We start from the raw sequence: 25,708 nt of genomic DNA on the forward strand, positions 1-25,708 counted from the left end.
AAGGACTGGTGTACGACAGTGGTAGGTTTTGTTTTTTCTTAACGAGGCTATGGATCTGTTCGATTTTATTTTTAGATTGATGTCCTTTCTTAAAGTTGTCTAGTGGTTTAAAGACTGTTTCTGCTTCAGTGTGGGCTAATTGGGTGTTTCAGTCATTGGTGTGTGGGTGTGTGGGGGGGTGTGGGGTGTGTGTGTGTGTGTGGGTGTGTGTGTATGTAATGCTAGGTGGTGTGAAGCAATGAATAAATATTGTGGTTTTGTTGTTTTAGTTTGTTTATTTGATGCAAGGATGCAATCAGTGGGTGAACAATGGGTGATATTTAGAAGATGAGAGCAGAGAGTAATACGTCGTTTGTGTGGGTGCATGGAGAGAAGAAACAAAACGTCTTGAGAAATGAGGCATCAATACAGCTAAGGCACCAATTCAGTTAGAAACGCACACTGATAGGCTTTTAACTCGAATCTATTGAACTATTTATATCGACCATTAACTGGGATGAGATGACGTTATACTGTCTATTTTTAACTCAAATCAAGAAAAAAAGAAACTGTGTTTTTTATTCCAAAACAACTAGGTTAGCATTTAAAAAAAAATCTCTTTGTTTCAAAAGGTAATAGATACGATTTGAAAAAAAAGTTAAAAAACTTAGGTGCTAGCTTTTCTTATTGGCGACACGAAATTATAAATAGTCTGTTCATCTACTTGGTGAATGTATTTTCCCATGTCCAATCTCTACCCTACAAAATCCATATATAAATTAGCAAGTAGTACCTGTCATGGTTGAAACCAGCCTCGCTGCCATTCTCCACTACCTCACGTGGTGTCCAGGCCTTGACCTTAAGCCTGATCCACAAGCAAAACAAAGTTATATCAAACTGGCTGTTGACATATTCCCGTGCTACACAGGATGACAGACGAACGTTCTCGTCCATCAAAAACCAGTCTGTGCTACATCAACATCAGACGATCGCCATCATGTATCGGTGACGACTGCTGTCCTCTGCTAGTCTGATCTCAGTTCGACTCGATTGATCATCGCGATCTCCATTGTTCACACTGATCGACCCGATCGGTTCGATCTTCATCAATCAGGGTAGGTGACCGATGATAGCCTGAGCTCAACATGGTCTCATTAACTGACCAATTCAACCTCTCCATCTTTCCCTTTCTCTACCTCTTCATCTCTACCTTCCTCATCCCCTCCCCACTCTGTTATTTTGGTGAGCGGACATTATTTGTTTCCCGTGTAATTTGGTGGTCGTTTTAGTTAGAGCGTCAAACAAACAAACGGGCGTGTAACTCTATAACTGAGGCTAAAGTTGGAGTCATGGACGCGGAGTTACAGGAAAGCGGACACTGGTGTTAGGGACCCGGTGATTAAGAACACACAAGTTAATTAATTACGGCAATAAATGAAACTATCATGCTATTCGTTTGATTTTCTAAGGTTTCTAATTATTAATGAGCTAAATGTGAAGGTATCTGAATATTAAAAGTAGTCACGTAGACACATAAATATAAACAAGCCGTTTCTACGTTTGGAATTACTAGGATGACTTTATAGTCAACATTTTTACCGATAAATTATTAGAATGATCATTTTGGCAGGAGTATAGATAAAAATCTTTAAGTAAATTAGAGTTCATCTGTTTCTCTGAACTCCGCTGTTAGATAGTGTAGTCCTAACTATGTCTAGCCGCCTTTACTTTCCTCAGGTAAGGTACCCATCAGAATTGTGCGATTTCTGTGATGTTATAGGGGCTCTAGCTATTTTACCGAACTGGGAACAACCGGGTTGTTAATCGAGTGTTCTACCTCTGGACCACGCCGCCCCGGGAAACGGGTTCTCTAGACCAGAGGTTTCAAAACACGGAGGCGTGCCACCATTTGTAGGCTCGGATGTACTAGAGGAGACACTAAATATTTATATCTTTATACATGAAAATACAAGTTTTTTATTTCATAAGTAGACCTATAATGATCACTATAATCACAACGCTATGTTGAAGGGAGTAATTCATTTAATCTGAATATCTAATACTTTTAGTCATTTCCCCTGTAAAAAAAAATTAAATTCCCAAAGGGAAAAAATTATTGCAATTTGATTAAAAACAAATTGAAATATACATAACTCTGTAGTGACTGGGTATAACTTAATTTTTACTTTTTTATTTTTACTGTAATATGGACATTAAATGGCATATTTTAGTATTTAACTCAAATGTAATACCGTTTACAAATAAAACTTAACGATAGACTTTATTTTAAACATAAAACTGTCAGTGAGATTAAATATATAATTTTTAGACTAAGGAAAGTTTGAATATATAAATTACTGTACTGATTACATTGACAATAAATTTCATAATTTCGTTTCTAGCTTAATAGAAATAAAAAACTAATCTCTCTTAAAGCTAACAAAAATTTCAGACTAATTTCTTCACAATGGTTCAAACACACATACTTTAAAAAAATGTGTATTAAAAATGTATGACACTCTTAAAAAACTAGCACCACGTTTATACACAAAAACTTTTCGGCTGGGGAATACAAGGACATCAAGGAAACATTGAGACATCTATACAATAACCACATTACATCAAAAGAAGTAGAGTGAGCTTACTAACACAACACACATTTTGAGAAATACAAAGGCAAAAAAAAAAATTAAATGCCAAACATTTAAACAACAGACAACAAACTGAAAAATATTTATTTGGAGTCAATTTTTGGAGACCCTTACATCAAGCAGAGCAAACACTAGCAACCATGTTTAAAAAATACTACCAAATACCCACAACAAACAAAACAATCGCGCTTAATTTAACACGACCTGACAAAAAACAAGACGAAATCCGAATGGTAGCAACGGTTATTTACTGATCGACTGTATGATTGTGTTAAATGGAATATTATGAAATTATACAGGAAAAAATTAAAGTTACATAGATAAAAATAAAAAGTTATCAAGGTAGGCTCCAGGAAAAAAGCGGATAATTTTTTAAAATTATTAAACCTTTTTTTTTTATTTATTCGTGTGTATCTGAGTTAAATTATTTATGGGAAAATATATGCATGCATCGGGAACAGGGCATTTCCCCCCCCCCCTGTCAATTACCCCCGGACATTCCCCCCCCCCCCCGACATTACCCCCCAGAGTAATTACCCCCCTGTCAATTACCCCCCTGTCAATTACCCCCCGCCCAGTAGGACATTACCCCCGGACAGGGTTAGGGTTAGGGCTAGGTTTATGGTAAGGGTTAGGTTTAGGGCTAGGGTTAGGGTTAGGGCTAGGGTTAGGGTTAGGGTTAGGGTTAGGGTTAGGGCTAGGATTAGGGCTAGGGTTAGGGCTAGGATTAGGGCTAGGGCTAGGGTTATGGTTAGGGTTAGGGTTAGGGCTAGGGCTAGGGCTAGGGCTAGGGCTAGGGCTAGGGCTAGGGCTAGGGCTAGGGCTAGGGCTAGGGCTAGGGCTAGGGCTAGGGCTAGGGCTAGGGCTAGGGCTAGGGCTAGGGCTAGGGCTAGGGCTAGGGCTAGGGCTAGGGCTAGGGCTAGGGCTAGGGCTAGGGCTAGGGCTAGGGCTAGGGCTAGGGCTAGGGTTAGGGTTAGGGTTAGGGCTAGGGTTAGGGTTATGGCTAGGGCTAGGGTTAGGGTTAGGGTTAAGATTAGGGTTAGGGCTAGAGTTATTGTTAGAGCTAGTGTTATGCTTAGGGTTAGGGTTGTGTCTAGCGTTGGTTTTGGTTTTGTTTGAAGTTTTAGGCTAAGGTGGATGCTTAGGTTTTGGTCTTTTTCTTAAGGTTTGGATTAAAGTAGTATAAAGGTATAGAATTCTAGTTAGAGTTAGGATTCTAGCTTGAGAGGGGGGGGGGGGGGTAATTGACAGGGGGTAATTGACAGGGGGGGTAATTGCTCCGTGGGGGTAAATACGGGGGGGGGAATGTCCGGGGGGGGGGGGGAAATTTCCAGGGGGGTAATGTCCTGTAGCCGCATGCATAAGAGACTCTTCTTAACATATGGATGCCATGAAAACGGCAGCCATCTTGAAATAACTTCAGTTTTTTGAAGTCGAACGGTTAAAAAACAAACATATATATTGATCATATAATCATTTAACTTTCTTTAACTAACTCTAATCGAGTCAGCTGGCTAGTTTTTGTAACAGAAAACACTCGAGAAATTATTTTTTTCGAATTTTCAACATTTTGTTTTGTCAAATACCATTTAATGTAGCATTACTTATAATTTTATTTTTTACGATACAAAATTTTGAAATTTTGAAACAAATATTTCTAGAATATTTTCCGTTACAAAAAACAGCATATCTGGAACTGTAATTTAAAAATCGTGTTTTAATGACATCACAGACATACAGAAAAAATCGCAACCAAGTTTTTCCGTTCCGGAAGGTTGTAAAACGTCTAAGTTTTTCAAAAACTCAAAGGTTTTTTGCACGATTACAATCCATCCTTTATGTTCCGAATATGATAGATTAGGGAGGTATAAAACTGCGAAAACCGACAAAATATTTGATAATTATTCAGCAGGATTACAATACTTCCTCTACACTCTATTGGAGAAGGGAAAAATTAAGGGATCAATCTCTGTTGAATGATTATTATATATGCAGCTGTTGGAAAGGGATTAATGTTTGATTTGAAGCGTCCTGTTTTACTCTACGTATCGTCCGTGCGACTTATAAGATTATTTTCGTTGACAGGGTGTAAATAAACCGGGAGTGATCTCCCCTAAACTTTCTCGAAAAAGTTATAAAAGTTTAGGCCGAGAAAATCGTATTGTATACATTTCTCGTAGACAAATTAATTGCACACCAAGTGAACGCCAAATTAAAAAAGTGCATAATAGTGCGCAATATTATTTGTACTTTAAAAATTTACATTTGTTTTTTGAGAAATCGGAAGTAGCGTAAATTACTACTTCCGGTCAACGGAAATGACTCAAAATTTAACAGAAGGTAGAGAATTAGATCTTTTACTTACATGTGAAATTTCATTTATCTATCTGAAAAAGTACTCAAGTTATAGGCTTTTTAAAATTTCAAAGTAGAAAAAGTACCACTTCCGGTTATCGGAAATCGCTCAAAAGTTGATACGGATCTACGATTTTGATAAAATACTTATATATGAAATTTCATCAACCTAGCAGTAACGGTACTCAAGTTATCGTGTTTACACACGGACAGACAGACAGACACACAGACAGACACACAGACAGACACACAGACATACGGACAAGATTGCAAAATTATGTTTTTCCGTATCAGTAAGGTGTAAAACGCCGAGATTTGTAAAAATCTCGATTTTTTTTTTTGCACGATTACAAGACTTTCTCTATACTTCGTATATACGAGAAAGTAAAAATGCTTAACTGAAAATATGACAGGCTATATAATGACCAGTGATTTATTGATGTAACCAAACTGTCGATCATGAAGTTTTGTTTGATTTCCACGCGTATTGATAATCAAAAGTAGGTTTTAATTATTTCTATAACACTTTATTTGAATGCGTATGTCGATCGTTGTATAGAGTGTTTTAATAGGACGAAACCGATGTAGGTATAGATGATTTTTACATTTTTAACCATCTGTATGGCATATTTGAATGGTTTTATGTTAGAAAACAAATATGCGGTGATCTGTACGTTCGAGCTCATAAACAAAAGTTTCGAGATTTTAACTTTTATGTGCATTATGGTCATGAGTCTGAAACCTAGAGATTGGAGGCTTAAGCGGGTATTATGTCGTGCTAGAGTGAAGTAGGTAAGAAGCGATTAGGCTAACTTTAAATGAAAATCTCAGTGACGGAACAATTCGTTTGTCGTTACATCTGACCAGAGCTGTTATGACACCATGACAGGTGTCATGTCACAATGACAGGTGTCAAGACACAATGCCAGGTGTCATGTCACAATGACAGTTGTCATGTCACAATGACAGGTGTCATGTCACCATGACAGGTGTCATGTCACAGTGACAGGTGTCATATCACCATGACAGGTGAACCCTTAAAAGTAAGATTTTGCTTGTAATCGTCGTCAATAATTTGCACGTGCAATATTGCGTGGAAGAAGTGGGATTACATCACCAATTTAACCTGTAAGTTATTGTAAATATAATGTTGGCGTATTAAAGGTAAGAAAGTTTGAATTAGGTAGCGTCCATCTGTTTCACAAACCCCGATATTTAAAAAAAAAAATAGAGAAGTCACCACGTTGTCCAGTCATCCTGACTGATCTTAGACTCAAGTCATGTACGCATTAGTGCTATTATGGTGCAACTGATATGCTCTAGAGACATTATACCGAACTAGAATCAATAGATTTATTATACGAGTGTCTATCACTCGACCAGGCCATTCCACTTTGTATAGAAGGGGGTTGCGTCTTCATTGGTAGGCTAGTGCTAGAAGATGACCTAAACATTGAACATAAATGTACCAAAGCAAAATGTACACAGCCAAGTAATAATTTCTTTCAGAACTTAGGCACATCGCATATTGAAAAAAAGCTATATTATTTTAATATTAATATTGAAACGTTGTGGGTTATTTCCCCTCACAAAAAATCTGAAAACCAAGGGAAATCATTTATCGCTGTTTAACAACGTGTATAAAAATAATCTACAACTAAACACTAAGTAACATATTTATTTTGATAATCTTATATATTAATATAAAACAACAACAAGTGGTTTAAAAAGTGCATATTTTATTAAATAATGTTTTATATTTTAAACTTTATTTTAAACTTAAAACCATTAGTAATATCAAATACTTAATTGGTACATAATTAAATTTCAAAACTGATCATTCGATCTAGCGATAACCTTAGTACAGGGATCGGCAACCTTTTGAAGCGGAAGAGCCAAAAGTTAAAAATTTCAAAATTTCCCTGGTTTTAAAGAGCCACTAACATTTTTTTTATTGCAAATATTTTTTTTTTATTAAGATTATTAGTATTTGTTCAAAGAGCTGGAGAGCCGCATCTTGATATCAAAAGAGCCGCATGCGGCTCGCGAGCCGCAGGTTGCCGACCCCTGCCTTAGTCCTTCAAAAATTCGGAAAATATAATTCTCTTTTACAAAAATACTATGAAGCTAAACTGAATGTGAAACATAGCTTGTTAGCCACGCCATACATTAGCCTGCAAGTCATTGGCAGGTACTTTCCCGTATAAGAGGGATTTGGTTTGTAAATTCTTTACACTCAGTAGGTATAACCAACATAATTTTATAATCCTGTAGTATTTAATACACTGCTATCTGGAAGGGAGATTTTCTTCACCTCATTTGCAGAGATCCCATTATCTAGAGAAGGACACACTGGACAATTTAAGGATTTCATTGATGTGGCGATGAGGGATGCTTTGTCAGAATTTAATGAAAAGTTGAGTCGTGACCAGCTTTTTCTTGTTTCATTCAAATGATGTGCTACCTTCTAATGTACCCGAGACCCATTTATGGTGGTATAAGACTGATGAGAAAAAAATAATTTTGGAACTTTTGATTTGTAAATTGTAATTGGCCTACCCATTAAGGGGTATCTATAACGTTGAGTAATAAAAAATATTGTTAAAATTAAAAAATAAAAAAATAAAAAAAAAACCCATATCGACGCTAATTTTAAAGCATATATATATATATATATATATATATATATATATATATATATATATATATATATATATATATATATATATATATATATATATATATATATATATATATATATATATATATCAGTGATGTTTTGGAATGACCACATGTATTTCTATTCTATGCTAATGTCAAAACGAAATTCAACGCTGCGCCTGTTTCTAAATTTTGTTGTGCTATTTTCGTGTTAGGGAATGTTACCTACCCGCCTAGAGGTTTATGGGATGGTGTTAAGAAAACTAGAACCAAATGTTTGGCAGAAATTGGTACAACAAAATGCAGCTCATGTCGTAGTGGAGCAGAGGTGGCCGAGCTTTCTGGCACTTGTTTCAACATGAATGAATTCGAGATTCGAACATTGTATGGTTTATGCGTATAGAGCTCTATATCAATAGGTTGGAGGCATGTACAGGTTTCACGTGTATAACTTTTCTTTTATTTGGATCTCAAACTTAGAAACATGGACAGTTTTTCAGTTGTAATGTGTTGTGCTATGGGAGATAAGCACCAAATAGACGGATCTTAAACTCAGGAACATGAACACTTTTACAATTGTAATGTGTTGTGCTATGATGTTGATAATTTCAGTAATTTCTTGCAATTGAAAATTAAAATAGCCTGCGAAATATATCGAATTTTAATGCTTGGTAATGATGGCTATGTAATTAACAGTTGCTGGGGTTTTATTTACTACACGTTTAGAAGCTTAGACTATTTTAGAAGAGCCTTTCTAAGAAAACTATGAATAAAAAAAATACATCTGCGACTATCTAAAGATATAGGTAAGATTAAAGAGTTACAAATTTTACATCGAGGTGGTACATGTTTTTACCTAGACAGGTGATCCTAAAACATCGAGAAGGTACATGTGGTTACCTAGACAGGTGATATATCGAGATGGTACATGTAGTTACCTAGACAGGTGATACATCGAGATGGTACATGTAGTTACCTAGACAGGTGATACATCGAGATGGTACATGTAGGTGCCTAGACAGGTGATACATCGAGATGGTACATGTAGTTACCTAGACAGGTGATACATCGAGATGGTACATGTAGTTACCTAGACAGGTGATACATCGAGATGGTACATGTAGTTACCTAGACAGGTGATATATCGAGATGGTACATGTAGTTACCTAGACAGGTGATACATCGAGATGGTACATGTAGGTACCTAAAACACCGAGATGGTACATGTAGGTACCTAAAACACCGAGATGGTACATGTAGGTACCTAAAACACCGAGATGGTACATGTAGGTACCTAGACAGGTGATACATCGAGAAGGTACATGTAGGTACCTAAAACACCGAGATGGTACATGTAGTTACCTAGACAGGTGATATATCGAGATGGTACATGTAGTTATCTAGACAGGTGATACATCGAGATGGTACATGTAGGTACCTAAAACACCGAGATGGTACATGTAGGTACCTAAAACACCGAGATGGTACATGTAGGTACCTAGACAGGTGATACATCGAGATGGTACATGTAGTTACCTAGACAGGTGATACATCGAGAAGGTACATGTAGGTACCTAAAACACCGAGATGGTACATGTAGGTACCTAAAACACCGAGATGGTACATGTAGGTACCTAAAACACCGAGATGGTACATGTAGGTACCTAAAACACCGAGATGGTACATGTAGGTACCTAAAACACCGAGATGGTACATGTAGGTACCTAAAACACCGAGATGTTACATGTAGGTACCTATAAGTTTTTAATTTCACCCAACACGTCAATGACACATCACAGCTGCATATGACCTGTATCATCACAATGACTCGATCTGTTGATTCGAAATTGTGACATTCGTGTTATTTAGTCTAATACCTTACCACGCAGTCCCACGTTACATAGAGGGGAACAGGACCTGATGATGAGTGGTGTTAAGATAGCGCCACCACCTCCATTGAATTCCGGATTAGAACTACAGGAAGTGTGGCATTTTTAACAGAAATGAACTAGATAAAATATACAAAGAAATAAATACAAATATATCCTCGTGAAATTTTCTAATTAATATAATAATAATAATAATCTAATTCAGGGGCCTCCAAACTTTTCAGTCCGAGGGCCGCATTAACTATAAAAATTCAGTTCGGGGGCCAGTTTATGTCTTTGATTTTTCTGGGCAAAGATCCTCAGCCATCACCAACAAACATTTATTCCGTGGACAAAAAGATATCCGCGGGCCGGATGAGACGACCTCGCGGGCCGCATCCGGCCCGCGGGCCGTAGCTTGGAGACCCCTGATCTAATTCATTATATTTGAAATAGTTTTTAAGATATCGCATTGTTACATTTTAAAAATATTTTTTTTTTAAATCTGAACATTCAAACTTTGCTAACCTTAGTTATGTACCCTACTTTAAAAAAATAAACCGGGAGTGGTCTCACCTAAACTTTCTCGAATATTCTAATATAACACTACAGGGGATGGCAACTCGGGATATAGACTTCTAGACATGATTTTTAATCCATTTTAAATACTCACATTTCTTAAAATAGAATATAATCTCGTAGAAAAAAGAAATGCACACCAAGTGAACGCTAAATAAACAAGTTAATTAAAAAGTCTAGTGACAATTTTAGCGCAATTTCCTTATGTTATCTAAAAATAGCTCTGTCGTAGCGTAAATCAAGAGCAGGGTTAGTAAAACCATTGGTTAAAATACATGTTTTATTTACAATAGAGTTACATGACTAAAAAACATTGCGCGCCTAGCTACTGAACGTGATGACGAAGCCATAGAACGTGATGGTGCAGCTATTGAACGTGATGACGCGTGTGGTGTGGTTGGAAAAAATGCCTACTAATTCGGTCCAAATTTTAATTAATTCAAAAAAAATTTTGTGACCGAACGAAAGGATATTTTTGAAAACTTTCTTCGGCAATATTGTTCTAAATTATGGCAGGAATCGATTGGTACATGTTTCAAGTCGCTAAGTGGTCTGGTTGCCGAGATATGGGCTAAAAACTGCTTTTTTTCGAGGTTTTTTGGCTTTTCCGGGAAATCCATGAAAGAAACCCGGAATTTTTATAGCCTATGTTCATCCTCGTAACTTGCTTAACATAATTGCTTTTAGAACTAGTCATCGATATTGCTTCGTTGAGGAGGAGATACGACTTAAAGCTGCGGACACACATCCATCCATTCATACATTCATTCATTCATACATCCAGAAATGACGGGTTAATAAACGCAATTCTCCAGAATGGAAATTGCGTTAAAAAGCGCATAATAGTGCGCAATATTATTAGTACTTTATAAATTTACATGCGTTTTTTGAGAAATCGGAAATGGCGTAAATAAGTACTTCCGGTCAACGGAAATTACTCAAAATTTGACAGAAGGTAGAGAATTAGCTCTTTTACTTACATATCAAATTTCATTTATCTATCTGAAATAGTACTCAAGTTATAGGCTTTTGAAAATTTCAAAGTAGAAAAAGTACCACTTCCGGTTATCGGAATTCGCTCAAAAGTTGATACGGATCTACGATTTTGATAAAATACTTATATATGAAATTTCACCAGCCTAGCTGTAACGGTACTCAAGTTATCGTGTTTACACACGGACACACAGACACACAGACACACACACACACACAGACATACGGACAAGATTGCAAAATTATGTTTTTCCGTATCAGTGAGGTGTAAAACGTCGAGATTTGTAAAAATCTCGATTTTTTTTTTTTGCACGATTACAATACTTTCTGTATACTACGTATATACGAGAAAGTAAAAACAAATCACAAAAAAACAAGGGAAACAATACACACCTATTTGTAAAAAGACGTAAATAATACAGAGAAAATTAATACTCACAAAATAAATAAAGTAGTTGTCAGTTTGTTAGTGTGTTAGTGGATTAAACATTGTTATTACAAGTATAATAAAAAAAACTACAATATTATATAACGTTTAAGATACAAATTTTACTTTAGACTCTATTTTAAAAACAAAACTAATGCTGGTTTTAAAAGCGTAATTTTTAAAAAAGAGAATTCAATATAAATAATTAATCTATTTGCTCGAAAGTAAACGTTCTAGTTTAAAAAAAATAAAAATAAAAAAAATAAATAAATAACAAAGTTAAAAAATAAAATAAATGTCCTCTCCCTAAAGCCGTTGTAACGACAACAGCAATCACCAACAATGTCTTTCTCTTTTCGACTACTTCCTAGGATCACCCGACCTGTTTTCCTCAGTTATCAAGGAGCTACTGTCCAACTTCTAAAGATGGGAAACCAAAAACCTCTAAAGCTGCAGATTAAAAAAGAACCAACATCACAAGCCACTATTTCCCCTTCTAAAGTTTCAGTAGCTTCTCCTAAAGTTTCAGTAGCTTCTCCTAAAGTTTCAGTAGCTTCTCCTAAAGTTTCAGTAGCTTCTCCTAAAGTTTCAGTAGCTTCTCCTAAAGTTTCAGTAGCTTCTCCTAAAGTTTCAGTAGCTTCTCCTAAAGTTTCAGTAGCTTCTCCTAAAGTTTCAGTAGCTTCTCCTAAAGTTTCAGTAGCTTCTCCTAAAGTTTCAGTAGCTTCTCCTAAAGTTTCAGTAGCTTCTCCTAAAGTTTCAGTAGCTTCTCCTAAAGCTTCAGTAGCTTCTCCTAAAGTTTCAGTAGCTTCTCCTAAAGTTTCAGTAGCTTCTCCTAAAGTTTCAGTAGCTTCTCCTAAAGTTTCAGTAGCTTCTCCTAAAGTTTCAGTAGCTTCTCCTAAAGTTTCAGTAGCTTCTCCTAAAGTTTCAGTAGCTTCTCCTAAAGTTTCAGTAGCTTCTCCTAAAGCTTCAGTAGCTTCTCCTAAAGTTTCAGTAGCTTCTCCTAAAGTTTCAGTAGCTTCTCCTAAAGTTTCAGTAGCTTCTCCTAAAGTTTCAGTAGCTTCTCCTAAAGTTTCAGTAGCTTCTCCTAAAGTTTCAGTAGCTTCTCCTAAAGTTTCTGAACCCCAAGTCGTCGAAAAGGGAGACACATACAAGGCTGGAGAAACTGACTTCAACTTTGATTCATACAGCTTGTACGAACTAGAAACTCAAATGAAATCCTACAGGAAATCTCAACCTTCTGCAAATGAAAAGGCATCTTAATTCTTGAAAACTTTGCTGTTTGGATGTTTATAGTTTTCATTGGCTCACTCAGTTTGGATTCTGTGTTAAATTGTTTCATAATTGGAGATCATTTCTGGTTGTTACTGTCAGGTGTTGATTTAGAAGACATTTAAAAAGTTCTTTTAGTAAAGTCTGCAATTTATAATACCATTTTTGTAATGTTTCTTAATATCTATAGGCTATTACTATTTATATTTGAAGCCAGATTATTAGAATCTTAATTAAGCTCAATGGTTCAATTAGGATATTAGCTTAGTACATGAAAATGGTCTTGTTTAGCAAATGTTTATATTGTGATGTACATAATGGACATAGCATGTGTTGTTCCGTTCAAACACATAATTATTTAAGTGTTTTATTAAACATGAGAATTTAAAAAAGAAAAAAAATGAAAATAAATAAATCAATTTAAAAAAACTGTGGGAGGACTGCTATAATTAAAGATGTTTGAAAGGGAAGAATGTTTGATTTGATGTGTCTCATTGTACTCAACATACCTTTTCCGGTTGCTTAAAATTTGTATCACTATAATTTTCTGTAATCCCAAATTTATTTCAGCTCTACTTAAAAGCCCAAACCCCCCTCAGCCCACCACGCCGATGGAAAAAAATCCCTTGAATTATCATTTAATTACACATTTGCATTTTCAGGTTTTAAAAAAAAATTATAATTGTAATTAGAAGTTTTGTATTAGATTTATGTATAAGTAAACCATCTTAAATGATTAAAAGTAGGTTACACGTAAGAAAGAAATATTACTATTGTAAAGCTTTATCAGTCCTCGCAAGCCGGTGATGAAAACTGTAATACTAAAACGAACATGCAAGGCAAACTGACGCTGGTAAATTACATGTCTGAGGCGGAAAAAAAAAACAATTTCTGGTTAGAAGATCTAAGTTAAAGGGGAAAAACTTTCATATTGTTATTATAGGAACCAGAAATAAAGTAAAGTAGCACTTCCGGTTATCGGAGGTCTCTCAAAAAATTGAAGTGATTCAGTTATAAAATCTTATTCTTATATATGAAATGTCTTCTTCATCATTGATACAGTACTCAAGTTAGCGAGATCCCACAAAAATAAAATACCATTTCCGTTTACCGTAAATGGTTTAAAATTTTACAGAAATATGTGCATATAATAATAATTAGTGAAGTTTCATCCATCTACTTTAAACGGTACTTGTAATTGGCTTTTCAGAAACCGGAAGTAGAAACCACTTTCGGTTACCAGAAATCGTCTAACTACATTTAATTTAATATTTCGTTGATATAACTGAAACGGTACCCAAGCTATCATGTTTACAGTCATACAGACACAAAGACATACAGACAAAATTGCAAAACTAAGTTTTTCCGACTAATGAGATAACGGTATAACAACTTGACGACAGAAGCGTTCACGCAGAAGATTACTTAATGCACATCATCAGCTTATAAACTAATTAATTAAAGTCATCTCAAAAATTCAAATCTTAAAATTGTCTTAGTACATGAATTTTTATATGGGATTCAAACTCCCAAAATACATCAAGAGGGTGGGTGGTATTTGGTGGGGGTGGGGGGGGGGGGTTGACAAGATATTTAGATGTTTAAACCAGGCCGGTGTTGAAATCGTTGGTCTAGAACAGGGGTCTCCAAACTACGGCCCGCGGGCCGGATGCGGCCCGCGAGGTCCTCTCATCCGGCCCGCGGAGCTCTTTTTGTCCACGGAAATAAACGTTTGTTGATGGCTGAGGAACTTTGCCCAGAAAAATCAAAGACATGCCTGGAAGAGACTGGCCCCCGAACTGAAATTTGATAGTTAATGCGGTCCTCGGACTGAAAAGTTTGGAGACCCCTGGTCTAGAATGTACCTAAAATAGACATTTCTATTCTCAAACACTTTGTCATTCGCAGACAGGATTCATCGACCCACTGTATGAACATTAATCCCTAGGAAATTCACGAGAAATATAACCGTTTTCATTTAACAGTGACCCCATGTAGTTCTGTAGTAATGCCACTACTCCATCTGACGCTGCGTCTGTTTCTAATTTCTGTCGAGTTATTTTCATGAACGGGAATGTTAAACCTCTAACCGACACGTTGATGGCACGGTGTTTAAAAAACCAGAACCAAATGTTGGATAGAATCGTGGGTGGAACAACCTGGGGTACAGGTAGTAAGGGAATAGAGTTGATCTGAAACGTTGTCGCACGAGTTTTTAACATGGTACTTGGAATCTTACATACATACCATCACCATCAATGGAATCGTACATACATATTATATCTTACACATATATTATCACCATCAATGGAATCTTACACAGATATTATCTTCATCAATGGTATCTTACATACATGTCATCATCATCAATGGAATCTTACACACATATTATCACCATCAATGGAATCGTACATACATATTATCACCATCAATGAAATCTTACATACATATTATCACCATCAATGAAATCTTATATACATGTCCTCACCATCATCTCTGAAAGACCATGGGAGCGAGAGTCAGCAACAAGTAGGCACCATTTCACCATGTCTTTTGCTCAGTGGTTCTCAACCTTTTTGGAGGTGCCGACCCCACCAGTTTCATATGCGTATCCACCGAGCCCTTCTCAATAGTTCTATCGTCCGCACTGACATAATTCGATTGCGAATCGTATGAGTCGGGTGTGTTTCAAGGCCTCCGCCGAACCCCAAAGACTGACACACCGAACCCTTGGGGTTCAATCGAGCTTGGTTAAGAACCAGTGGTCTAGCTATGTTATGCTTATGTTCGAACGTCACACCTTCCAACTTGCATTGTTTAGCTGAGCAACAAGTGATATAACGTCAGAACATATACACACATATACGTGTTTGTGTTTATAGAAATTATATATATATATATATATATATATATATATATATATATATATATATATATATATAAACACAAACACGTATGTGTGTGTGTGTGTGTGTGTGTCTATGTAGATAATAAACTGACTAGTTATCTCCCCATTCACCAGAACTGACTAGCTTACACCAACTAAAGCTGGCAACAGCCATAACCACAACTCTTCTAACCACATGGTTAAGGTTAAGCTAACTATGCCAGAGGCTCGTGTTTACCTACAGCTGAGGTTAATTAACACAGAAACTAATTAGCAACTTAGCTTTTAATTATACCCCTGAACTCTGAACCATCTTTATGGCTTATGTTAATCTCTGTGGTGGTATTCTGAAATCTTTATGGTGGGATTCTAAAATTCATACAGTGGGATACAGAAATATTGATGGGGGTATTCCGAAATCTTTACGGTGGGATTCTAAAATTCATACAGTGGGATACAGAAATATTGATGGGGGTATTCCGAAATCTTTATGGTGGGATTCTAAAATTCATACAGTGGGATACAGAAATATTGATGGGGGTATTCCGAAATCTTTACGGTGGGATTCTAAAATTCATACAGTGGGATACAGAAATATTGATGGGGGTATTCCGAAATCTTTATGGTGGGATTCTAAAATTCATACAGTGGGATACAGAAATATTGATGGGGGTATTCCGAAATCTTTACGGTGGGATTCTAAAATTCATACAGTGGGATACAGAAATATTGATGGGGGTATTCCGAAATCTTTATGGTGGGATTCTAAAATTCATACAGTGGGATACAGAAATATTGATGGGGGTATTCCGAAATCTTTATGGTGGGATTCTAAAATTTATACAGTGGGATACAGAAATCATCACACTGTGATAGTCTTATCCTCAAATCGTGCAATGTAATCCATATATACTTAAGGTTTATATTGGGAAAAAATATTATTCATTTCACATTTGTATACATACGTTTATTTTTACGAACTGCAAAAAATTTCAATCATTTTTTATAAAATGTATACATTACAAACAATAAAACGAGAGTTTTGAAACAATTTAAAATTCTATGGTTAGATTTGATCGGAGACACCGCAACACACTATAAAAAACAACAAGCGGATGACTTTTTTAATGGAAAAAATCAATACGTTATATAATGTCAGTCTTTTATCATATTATAGAATTCTTTTATAAGATTTTTTTTCATTTAGAAATGTTTCACAGGATCCAAAAAAAAAAACCGGATGGAGTTCTTTGTTAGACTCAGCCCGACCTTACCACACTCATGGGTGTTTGCTTTGTCGGTTTGCTAAACAAATATTTATCGACAGTGATACATTTCTAAACATTATTTTTTATTTTCTGGAAGTGTGATGTTGTTAAAATATTCATTATTTAAAAGGTTGTTAATTCGAGGTTAGAAGCATACGTTTCTAGATACAAACAGCTTTTATGGGAGTTGTGTGTACGAAGCGCGAAACCAAACGTTATAAAATATGTGTGTACGCAAGTTTTATGTTTTGTGTTAGGAGAAAAGAGCCGACTAGACTGACTTAAGGAGAGATCGGTGTGAAATGAAAACTACCGTCAAATGTAGCACGACTCTGGCATTCGGGGAACGACTTGTCTGCCGTTAAAACAGGGAACGACGTGTGTGCCGTTAAAACAGGGAACGACTTGTGTGCCGTTAAAACAGACCGCAAGTGCCGCTTTCTTGTCCCCGACATAAATATTTCAAGTCGTTGATTGTCTGGTCAGTGTGGGAGAGGGTGGATTACAGGGTGGGGAGAGGGTGGATTACAAGGGGAGAGAGTGGATTACAGGGGTGGGGAGGGTGGATTACAAGGGGAGAGAGTGGATTACAGGGGTGGGGAGAGGGTGGATTACAAGGGGAGAGAGTGGATTACAGGGGTGGGGAGGGTGGATTACAAGGGTGGGGAGAAGGTGGATTACAGGGGTGGGGAGAGGGTGGATTACAAGGGGAGAGGGTGGATTACAGTGGTGGGGAGAGGGTGGATTACAGGGGTGGGGAGAGGGTGGATTACAAGGATGGGGAGAGGTTGGATTACAGGGGTGAGGAGAGGATGGATTACAGGGGTGGGGAACAAAGAGGACTAGGTTAAGCCAAGGGAGCGGCTAGCGAATTAGTTGGAAGTAAACGTCAGTGTTAGCGTGCCTCGATAAAATGGAGTAGAAAACAAGTTAATTAAAAAGTCTAGTGACATTTAAGCGCAATTTCCTTATGTTATCTAAAAATAGCTCTGTCGTAGCGTAAATCAAGAGCAGGGTTAGTAAAACCATTGGTTAGTTATTAAAACGTTTTTTATTAATTTTTTTTTTCAGTATTTTACATGTTTTATTTACAATAGAGTTACATGACTAAAAACCATTGCGCGCCTACTGAACGTGATGACGCAGCCATTGAACGTGATGGCGCAGCTATTGAACGTGATGACGCGTGTGGTGTGGTTGAATAAAATGCCTACTAATTCGGTCCAAATTTTAATTAATTAAAAAAAAATTTTGTGACCGAACGAAAGGATATTTTTGAAAACTTTCTTCGACAATATTGTTCTAAATTATGGCAGGAATCGATTGGTACATGTTTCAAGTCGCTAAGTGGTCTGGTTGCCGAGATATGGGCCAAAACTGCATTTTTTCGAGGTTGTTTGGCTTTTCTGGGAAATCCATGAAAGAAACCCGGAATTTTTATGGCCTATGTTCATCCTCGTAACTTGCTTAACATAATTGCTTTTGGAACTAGTCATGTGTGTCAGGGCTTTAAGTCGTATCTCCTCCTCAACGAAGCAATATCGATGACTAGTTACAAAAGCAATTATGTTAAGCAAGTTACGAGGATGAACATAGGCCATAAAAATTCAGGGTTTCTTTCATGGATTTCCCGAAAAAGCCAAAAAACCTCGAAAAAATGCAGTTTTTGGCCCACATCTCGGCAACCAGACCACTTAGCGACTTGAAACATGTACCAATCGATTCCTGTCATAATTTAGAACAATATTGCCGAAGAAAGTTTTCAAAAATATCCTTTCGTTCGGTCACAAATTTTTTTTTGAATTAATTAAAATTTAGGCCGAATTAGTAGGCATGTTTTTCCAACCACACCACACGCGTCATCACGTTCAATAGCTGCGCCATCACGTTCAATGGCTGCGACATCACGTTCGGTAGCTAGGCGCGCAATGGTTTTTAGTCATGTTAATCTATTGTAAATAAAACATGTAAAATACTGAAATTTTTTTTAATAAAAAACGTTTTAATAACTAACCAATGGTTTTACTAACCCTGCTCTTGATTTACGCTACGACAGAGCTATTTTTAGATAATATAAGGAAATTGCGCTAAAATTGTCACTAGACTTTTTTTAATTACTTGTTTCTGTTTTATTTTGTAGGACAACTAGTGCTTTAAGACAGAAGTGTTGGTGTGAAGTAGCGACATTTATTGATTTAATTTGTGGATTGTTGAGAGTTTAAAAAGAGGATTTATCCGGAGTTAAGTCGTTGGGTCGTCTGCTGAGAGATCTAAGGTGTAAGCTGGTGAATATCCCAGAGTAGCAACATCGGGAGTATCGACATTTTAGACATTTGATGTATATCTTATGTTATTCTGTTAAAAGAAACGTATTTGTGTGGTTCCTGTTCATATGGTAATGTGTGTAAAATGTGGTCGTTGTAATGCTGTATCGTTGTTCCATTATATCTAAACACATCATCTGGCCCTGGGAAATATATAAAAATGTATATTACATAAAATGAATAAACAAATTAAACAAATGTGTGTGCGTCTACATTATTCTTAACATTTAAGCAGACGTATCAAGTTGGTTAACTTAAAAAGCGAAACATTTTTTTTTAATATTAGCATTTAAAATCTTTTTAAAAACAAAAATTTGAAGACATATTTTTAATCTATATCATACATATTTGATTTGTGCATCATATACATTACCAAACCAGGTATTAAATTTACACAGCATATTAAACTACAGTACATCTATATTACAAAAGTAGAGTCTATATGAAATATATACTATTTACCGACCCACTAAGAAGATAGATTTTGTTTTGAAACATTTATTTTAGTCATGTAGATAATGTATGTCTTGTGTAACAACTATACATCACAACTACACTACACAATATTTACATTTTACAACACCTACACATTATAATACCTTTCACAATTCAATGTTTGACCTTTGTATCACCTACATTACACCACACCTACACGTACAACGCTTACACTACACACCAATACTACACCACACCTACACTACATAACCAGAGTTTCTTCCAGGCATCTCTTCGGGGGGGCTTCGCCCCCCCCCCCCCCCCCCGAAAAATTTTTACCGCCCCCCCCGAACGAAATGAAATTTATATAATTTATATAGAAAATATATACTTTTAACAGTGTCCGCCCCCCCGAAGACAGTTTACCGCCCCCCCCCCCCGAAGATTTCAAGTGCCCCCCCGGAGAAAAAAGTCTGGAAGAAACACTGTACATAACACAACACCTACACAACACCTACACTACACACCTACACTACACACCTACACTACACACGTACACAACACCTACAATGTACAACAGCTACAATACACTACAGTACACAACACCTACTCTACACTACACAACACCTACACTACACACCTACACTACACAACACCTACACTACACAACACCTACACAACACACCACCTACACAACTCCTACACTACACAACGTGATATTTAACCCATTGTTTGCCCCTCCCCAGCCGTGTCTGTGGGGGTAAGCTGTGGTACCCTAGTTGCCATCTCCCTGGAGAGGTTCTACGCCATCTGTCAGCCCCTCAAATCCCGGCGCTGGCAGACCTTGACCCACTCGTACCGGGTCATCCTGGCCATCTGGCTGACCTCCATCACGATCATGGTGCCCATCGCAGTCTTCCAGAAGCTTCATCAGCTCAAGACTGGGGCCTATGCATGCAGGTAAGGGGGGGGGGTCCACTTTATAAGTAAAGACTGGGGCGTATGCATGCAGTGTAGGTGCATGGGGGGGGCTCAATTGGGGCGTCAAGTGTGGTTCAACTTTCTAAGTCAAGACGGGGGGGGGGGGGAGGGTACGCTTGTAAGCAGGTTAAGCGTATCCTGCAGGTAGGTGTAAGATGGAGGGGGGTGGGGCTTCTGACTAAGTAGAGACTGGAGCGTCAGGTGAAGGATAACTTTCTAAGTAAAAACTGGGGCGTAGGGTGTAATCCTTATGTTAAACTAACCCCTTCACCAATCATGTCCTAACCCCTGCACCAATCAAGCCCTCACCCCTGCACCAATCATGTCCTAACCCCTGCACCAATCATGTCCTAACCCCTACACCAATCATATCCTCACCCTGCACCAATCATACCCTAACACCAATCATGTCCTGACCCATGCACAAATCATGTCCTAACCCCTGCACCAATCATGTCCTAACCCCTACACCAATCATATCCTCACCCTGCACCAATCATACCCTAACACCAATCACGCCCTAACCCTGCACCAATCATATCCTCACCCTGCACCAATCACATCCCCAGGGAGATCTGGCCTAGCCTGGAGTGGGAGTCCGTCTACCAGGTGTTGCTGGTGGTTGTGCTGCTGGTGGTGCCGCTGTTCCTCATGGGATTCTCGTACGCGCGTGTGGCCAGAGAACTCTGGTCTGACGTCAGCATCACATCTGCTGAGCCCAGCAGCCCCTTGTCAGGTAACTCTACTTCCTCTACCTCCTTGTCTCACCTGGCTGCCAGGTGTAAACTTGACTTAACTGGCTTTAGGTGGTGTAACCTTGACTTAACTGGCTTTAGGTGGTGTAAACTTGACTTAACTGGCTTTAGGTGGTGTAAACTTGACTTTCTTGGCTTTAAGTGTAAACTTGATTTACCTGAATCATATCTGTCAAACTGATTTACCTGACTATTTGGTGTAAACTGACAATCTGAAGTAAACACGACTTCGTTGAATATCAGTTATAAACCTGACTTAACTAGCATGACTTGAGTTGGACCATCAGACGTATACTTGAATCAGCTGACTGCCAAGTATAAACTTGACATACTTGTTCGCAAGGTATAAGCCTGACACACCTGACATGACTACTTAGTGTATACATGATATAATTTTCCACAATGCTATAAAACACTTGGCTAAAAGACCCATTAGTGTACCGACATTTGTATCTACATACATTATATATCAGTTTACTATGCTGTGTCGCACTGTATATAAACATATACAACACTATTATGTATTTTTTGTTGTATAACTTTGTTTCAACAGCCTTTAGTTCTTTGAATTGATTTAACGTCTACTACATTGACGTAGATCTTTAAATCTGTGATTAACTTATTTTTTAAAAATTGGGTAATGATCTTAACACTTCAATTCTATAAGTGACTATTTCCAGAGGCATAGCGACGGGGGGGGGGGGGGTACATATGTCCCCGGTAGCCGACAGCCGACACTAGGGGCGCCAAAATGGGTTGGGAAAAAAATTAAAAGCTAATTTCAGCTACAGTTTTGAATTATAAATATAAAAAAATATAAAGGGGGGGGGGGAGGGGGCGCCAAATTGAAAGTCTGTCCCATGGCGTCGGGAGGGGTCGCTACGCCTCTGACTATTTCAACTATGCAATTACCTGAGTCACAGTTTGAACACTTGTTATCTGAGTGACTATTTTAACACTACACTTCTGTATGTGACTATCTTAACCCTCTATTTACATATCTGTCTTAACACTTTAAGTCACTGAGTATCTTAACCCCATAATCCATTGACATTTAGCCCTTTAATACTCAATGACTGTCTGAATCATATTATTCTATGACCGTCCTAAACCCTCTAATTCTCTAGCTATCTGAATATCTAAGCCTTGTAGTGCTATTACTGTCTTAATCCTAGAACACTATGACTGTCTTAATCCTATAATCCTATGACTGTTTTAATCCTATAATCCTTAGACTGTCTTAATCCTATAACCCTATGACTGTCTAAATCCTATAGCCCTATGACTGTCTTGATCCTATAATCCTATGACTGTCTTAATCCTATAATCCTATGACCAACCAACCGTCAACAGAGATTCTAGAGATGCTGCCGTGTTCACGTAGTATGGGTGAGTACACACCTGGAGCCGTGTAATCCTTTATGTGTTTTCAATTACGTCATCTTCAAGGCCAATACATAACTCGTAGATTTACTCTTACTTTCTAACATGCATTGTTGAAGAGAAGTATATTTATGTTTAGTAAAAAGATACAGACTCTTTATAACTTAGCAACTTTTTAAAAAAATATGTATAAATATCGAGTGGAGATTATTAGTATAATTAATTTTTTTTTCAACTTAAACTAGAAGCGAAAATTAATTACTTTTGTTTCAAATCAACCATAAATTGTTTAATTACACGAGAAGGTAAAATAAAAGTATAGTTTTATCATTATTAAAAATAATAATGTTAAATGTGTTTTAAAACGTCCGAGTCAAACGAATCTTTGTTATTTTGTTATTGTAATTGCTGTCGATCTAATCTTTGTTATTGTAACTCGTAACATTGTTATTGTAAAATGTCCATCTGAATTTGGTTATGGTAACTTTGTTTACTCACTTCAGTTACCGTAACTTGTAATTTCCTGTCAACTCACAGACTGTAACACTTATTTAGGGTATGTGTGATGGTCTGGTTCATGTATTAAGTCTCGCTTCCATGTCTGCTGGTTTCGTTGACTCCTCCTGCAAGATAAAACAGGCTGGGGGAAGTGGGTCGAATAGGGTCGGATTCAAAGTGGGTTACACAGGGGGGGGGTGTCTAATAAGTTTACATTACAGAAGAGAATCTGGAATGGAAAAAGTGAAAAGTAGTTGATACCTGTTTATAGAAGTGTTATCATTTTAGTACCGTTTTTTTATCTTAATGTTGACGTAATAAATGTGAATTGTATCAAATATTCAAAGTGGGCTAAATCTTAAAACAATCAGATGAAACTTTAGGTACCTTTGAGATGATGCTTTATATAGGAATGTGCTGGTGGGGGGGGGGGGGTGTTGCAGGAGGGGTCAACACGTCATTTCCTGTGGCACTACGTAATCTTGACGTCATCGGCACGATGATTTTGTAGTTACACTGTTGACGTCTGGTACCATCTTCTGGTATCAGCGTCAACTTTCTAGAACTTTCTAAACACTCATTTCTCGACGTCACTCTCAATTTTAAATATTTTTATTTTTTTAAGCTTTTTATAGTTGTGGATTACAGTTTTAAACATAACCTCACATACTATTGCAATTATAAATAATGTCTTTTATTTTTAAAATATGATTTAACTTTTTATGAAGTTTATCTTTACTCACAATATTATCGATTTGGTTTATGGCATATTTCCAATCAAGATTTTTTAATTTTACTTTAGGAGCTTGCTTCTCTTGCAATAACTGACATATGTTTTTTGCACTTAATAAATATTAGCCTACACCGTTTTGCTTACATTGTAAGTTTTCTAAAGCGGGTATATAGATTTGTTAAACTTTTATGCATAACGAGACAATTAATAAACTTTTTATTGGATAATTTTACATGTTGATTTCAAAGCTATAAGTAGCATAGTAATAATTGTTTGAGAATAAAAATCGTTTCAGCAAATTTAATTACTGTGACAAAAATCAACAAAAATACAACATATGTTTAATAAATAGGCCTACTGTAATTGCTAGTATTTGTATGAACAACAATATTTTTAAAATATTTTTTATATTGGTGTTGTATGCTGTTAATAAAGGGTTGCACTATAATATTTCTATCATGACTTACACACATTCCTGTCTTCCGTTTCCCAGAGTCAGACCCCCAGAGAAACTTCGAGAACAAGGAGCGCCAGAACGGGTTCACGACCCCTGTGACCCAGACCCCCCTGATAACCCGGTCCCACATCTCTCGCAGCATCTCGAGCGAGTCCTCTAACGGCAAGCACCACCTGCACATCCTGCGGCCCGCCCACAACTGCCGCGTGCTGGCCAACAAGAAGCGGGTGGTCAAGATGCTCTGCGTGGTCGTCCTGGAGTATTTCGTCTGCTGGACGCCGCTCTTCGTCGTCAACACGTGGTCCGTGCTCAACTACGTCAGCGCCAGACATCACATGACCCCGCTCCTCAAAACGACATTTTTCCTCCTGGCCTACATGTCGTCCTGCATCCACCCCATCACCTACTGCTTCATGAACAGGCGATTCCGGCAGAGTTTCGCCGACGCCTTCCGGTGCTGTTTCCGCGGGAAGCTCGCGGCCGCGACGTTCTACAGCGAAGCTTCGAACGCCAACACCGGTTCGGAGAAAGTCGACGGGCGACCCCATGTTGGTAGAAATATTCGAATCACCTGGAAAAGACAGCCGTGAAGCTAGACGGTGATTGGTTGATTCTGTCACGTGTTTGGTTTCACAAGTCATGTGACTTGGTGTGGTATCAAGTCGCTTGTAAACAAAGATGGCGCCGCTTGGCTGTGACGTAACACGGACAACATAAGAACCGTGACGGCAATGAACGACTGTGTTGATCCAGCTAGCCTTATGGGAGTTTAACAACAAAAATACTTGACTGAAATCCTTGTATATACCGATGTGTTTAAATGTCCCCTTATGTACGAATAACGTTATTTTTGTAGTTATGTGTATACAACAATAGCTTATGTTTTGTTATATTGTTAAAATATGTGAACGCTCTCTATACATACAATTATTCCTACGTAAACAAATGTATTGTAACAATTTCCTTCTCAAGTCCGTCTTATGTTTCACTGGCACTTATCTAAGATTAACGGAGTGGCAGGTCTGGATTACTGTTTGTTAGGAATAAAATCCCTCGTTAATCCGGTGGATTAAGAGATGAATATCCATTAGCTAGTGATCATGATCATAGGCTTATGGAACACTTAAATCCCAATTTAAACAATAAAATGATGTATTAGTTATCCACAAAAAATAGGATGTAAATATGATTGCTATGGAAAGTAA

At 37.4% G+C, this 25,708-nt stretch overlaps 1 protein-coding gene across 1 annotated transcript in view; it reads left to right on the forward strand.

The window, feature by feature from the left end:
* LOC131936551 (cholecystokinin receptor type A-like) overlaps positions 1-25,093 on the forward strand; it is an 81,799-nt gene extending 56,706 nt beyond the window's left edge. The window contains exons 2-4 of the mRNA XM_059293583.1: positions 20,443-20,656; positions 21,247-21,413; positions 24,540-25,093. Of these exons, the coding sequence (XP_059149566.1) occupies positions 20,443-20,656; positions 21,247-21,413; positions 24,540-25,093 (935 nt within the window). The remainder of the gene's footprint in view (positions 1-20,442; positions 20,657-21,246; positions 21,414-24,539) is intronic.
* The last annotated feature ends 615 nt before the right edge of the window (positions 25,094-25,708 follow it).

This window comes from Physella acuta, unplaced genomic scaffold (assembly GCF_028476545.2).
Source record: "Physella acuta isolate Inbredline_101_S28 unplaced genomic scaffold, ASM2847654v3 ptg000180l, whole genome shotgun sequence".
Lineage (NCBI taxonomy): Eukaryota > Metazoa > Mollusca > Gastropoda > Physidae > Physella > Physella acuta.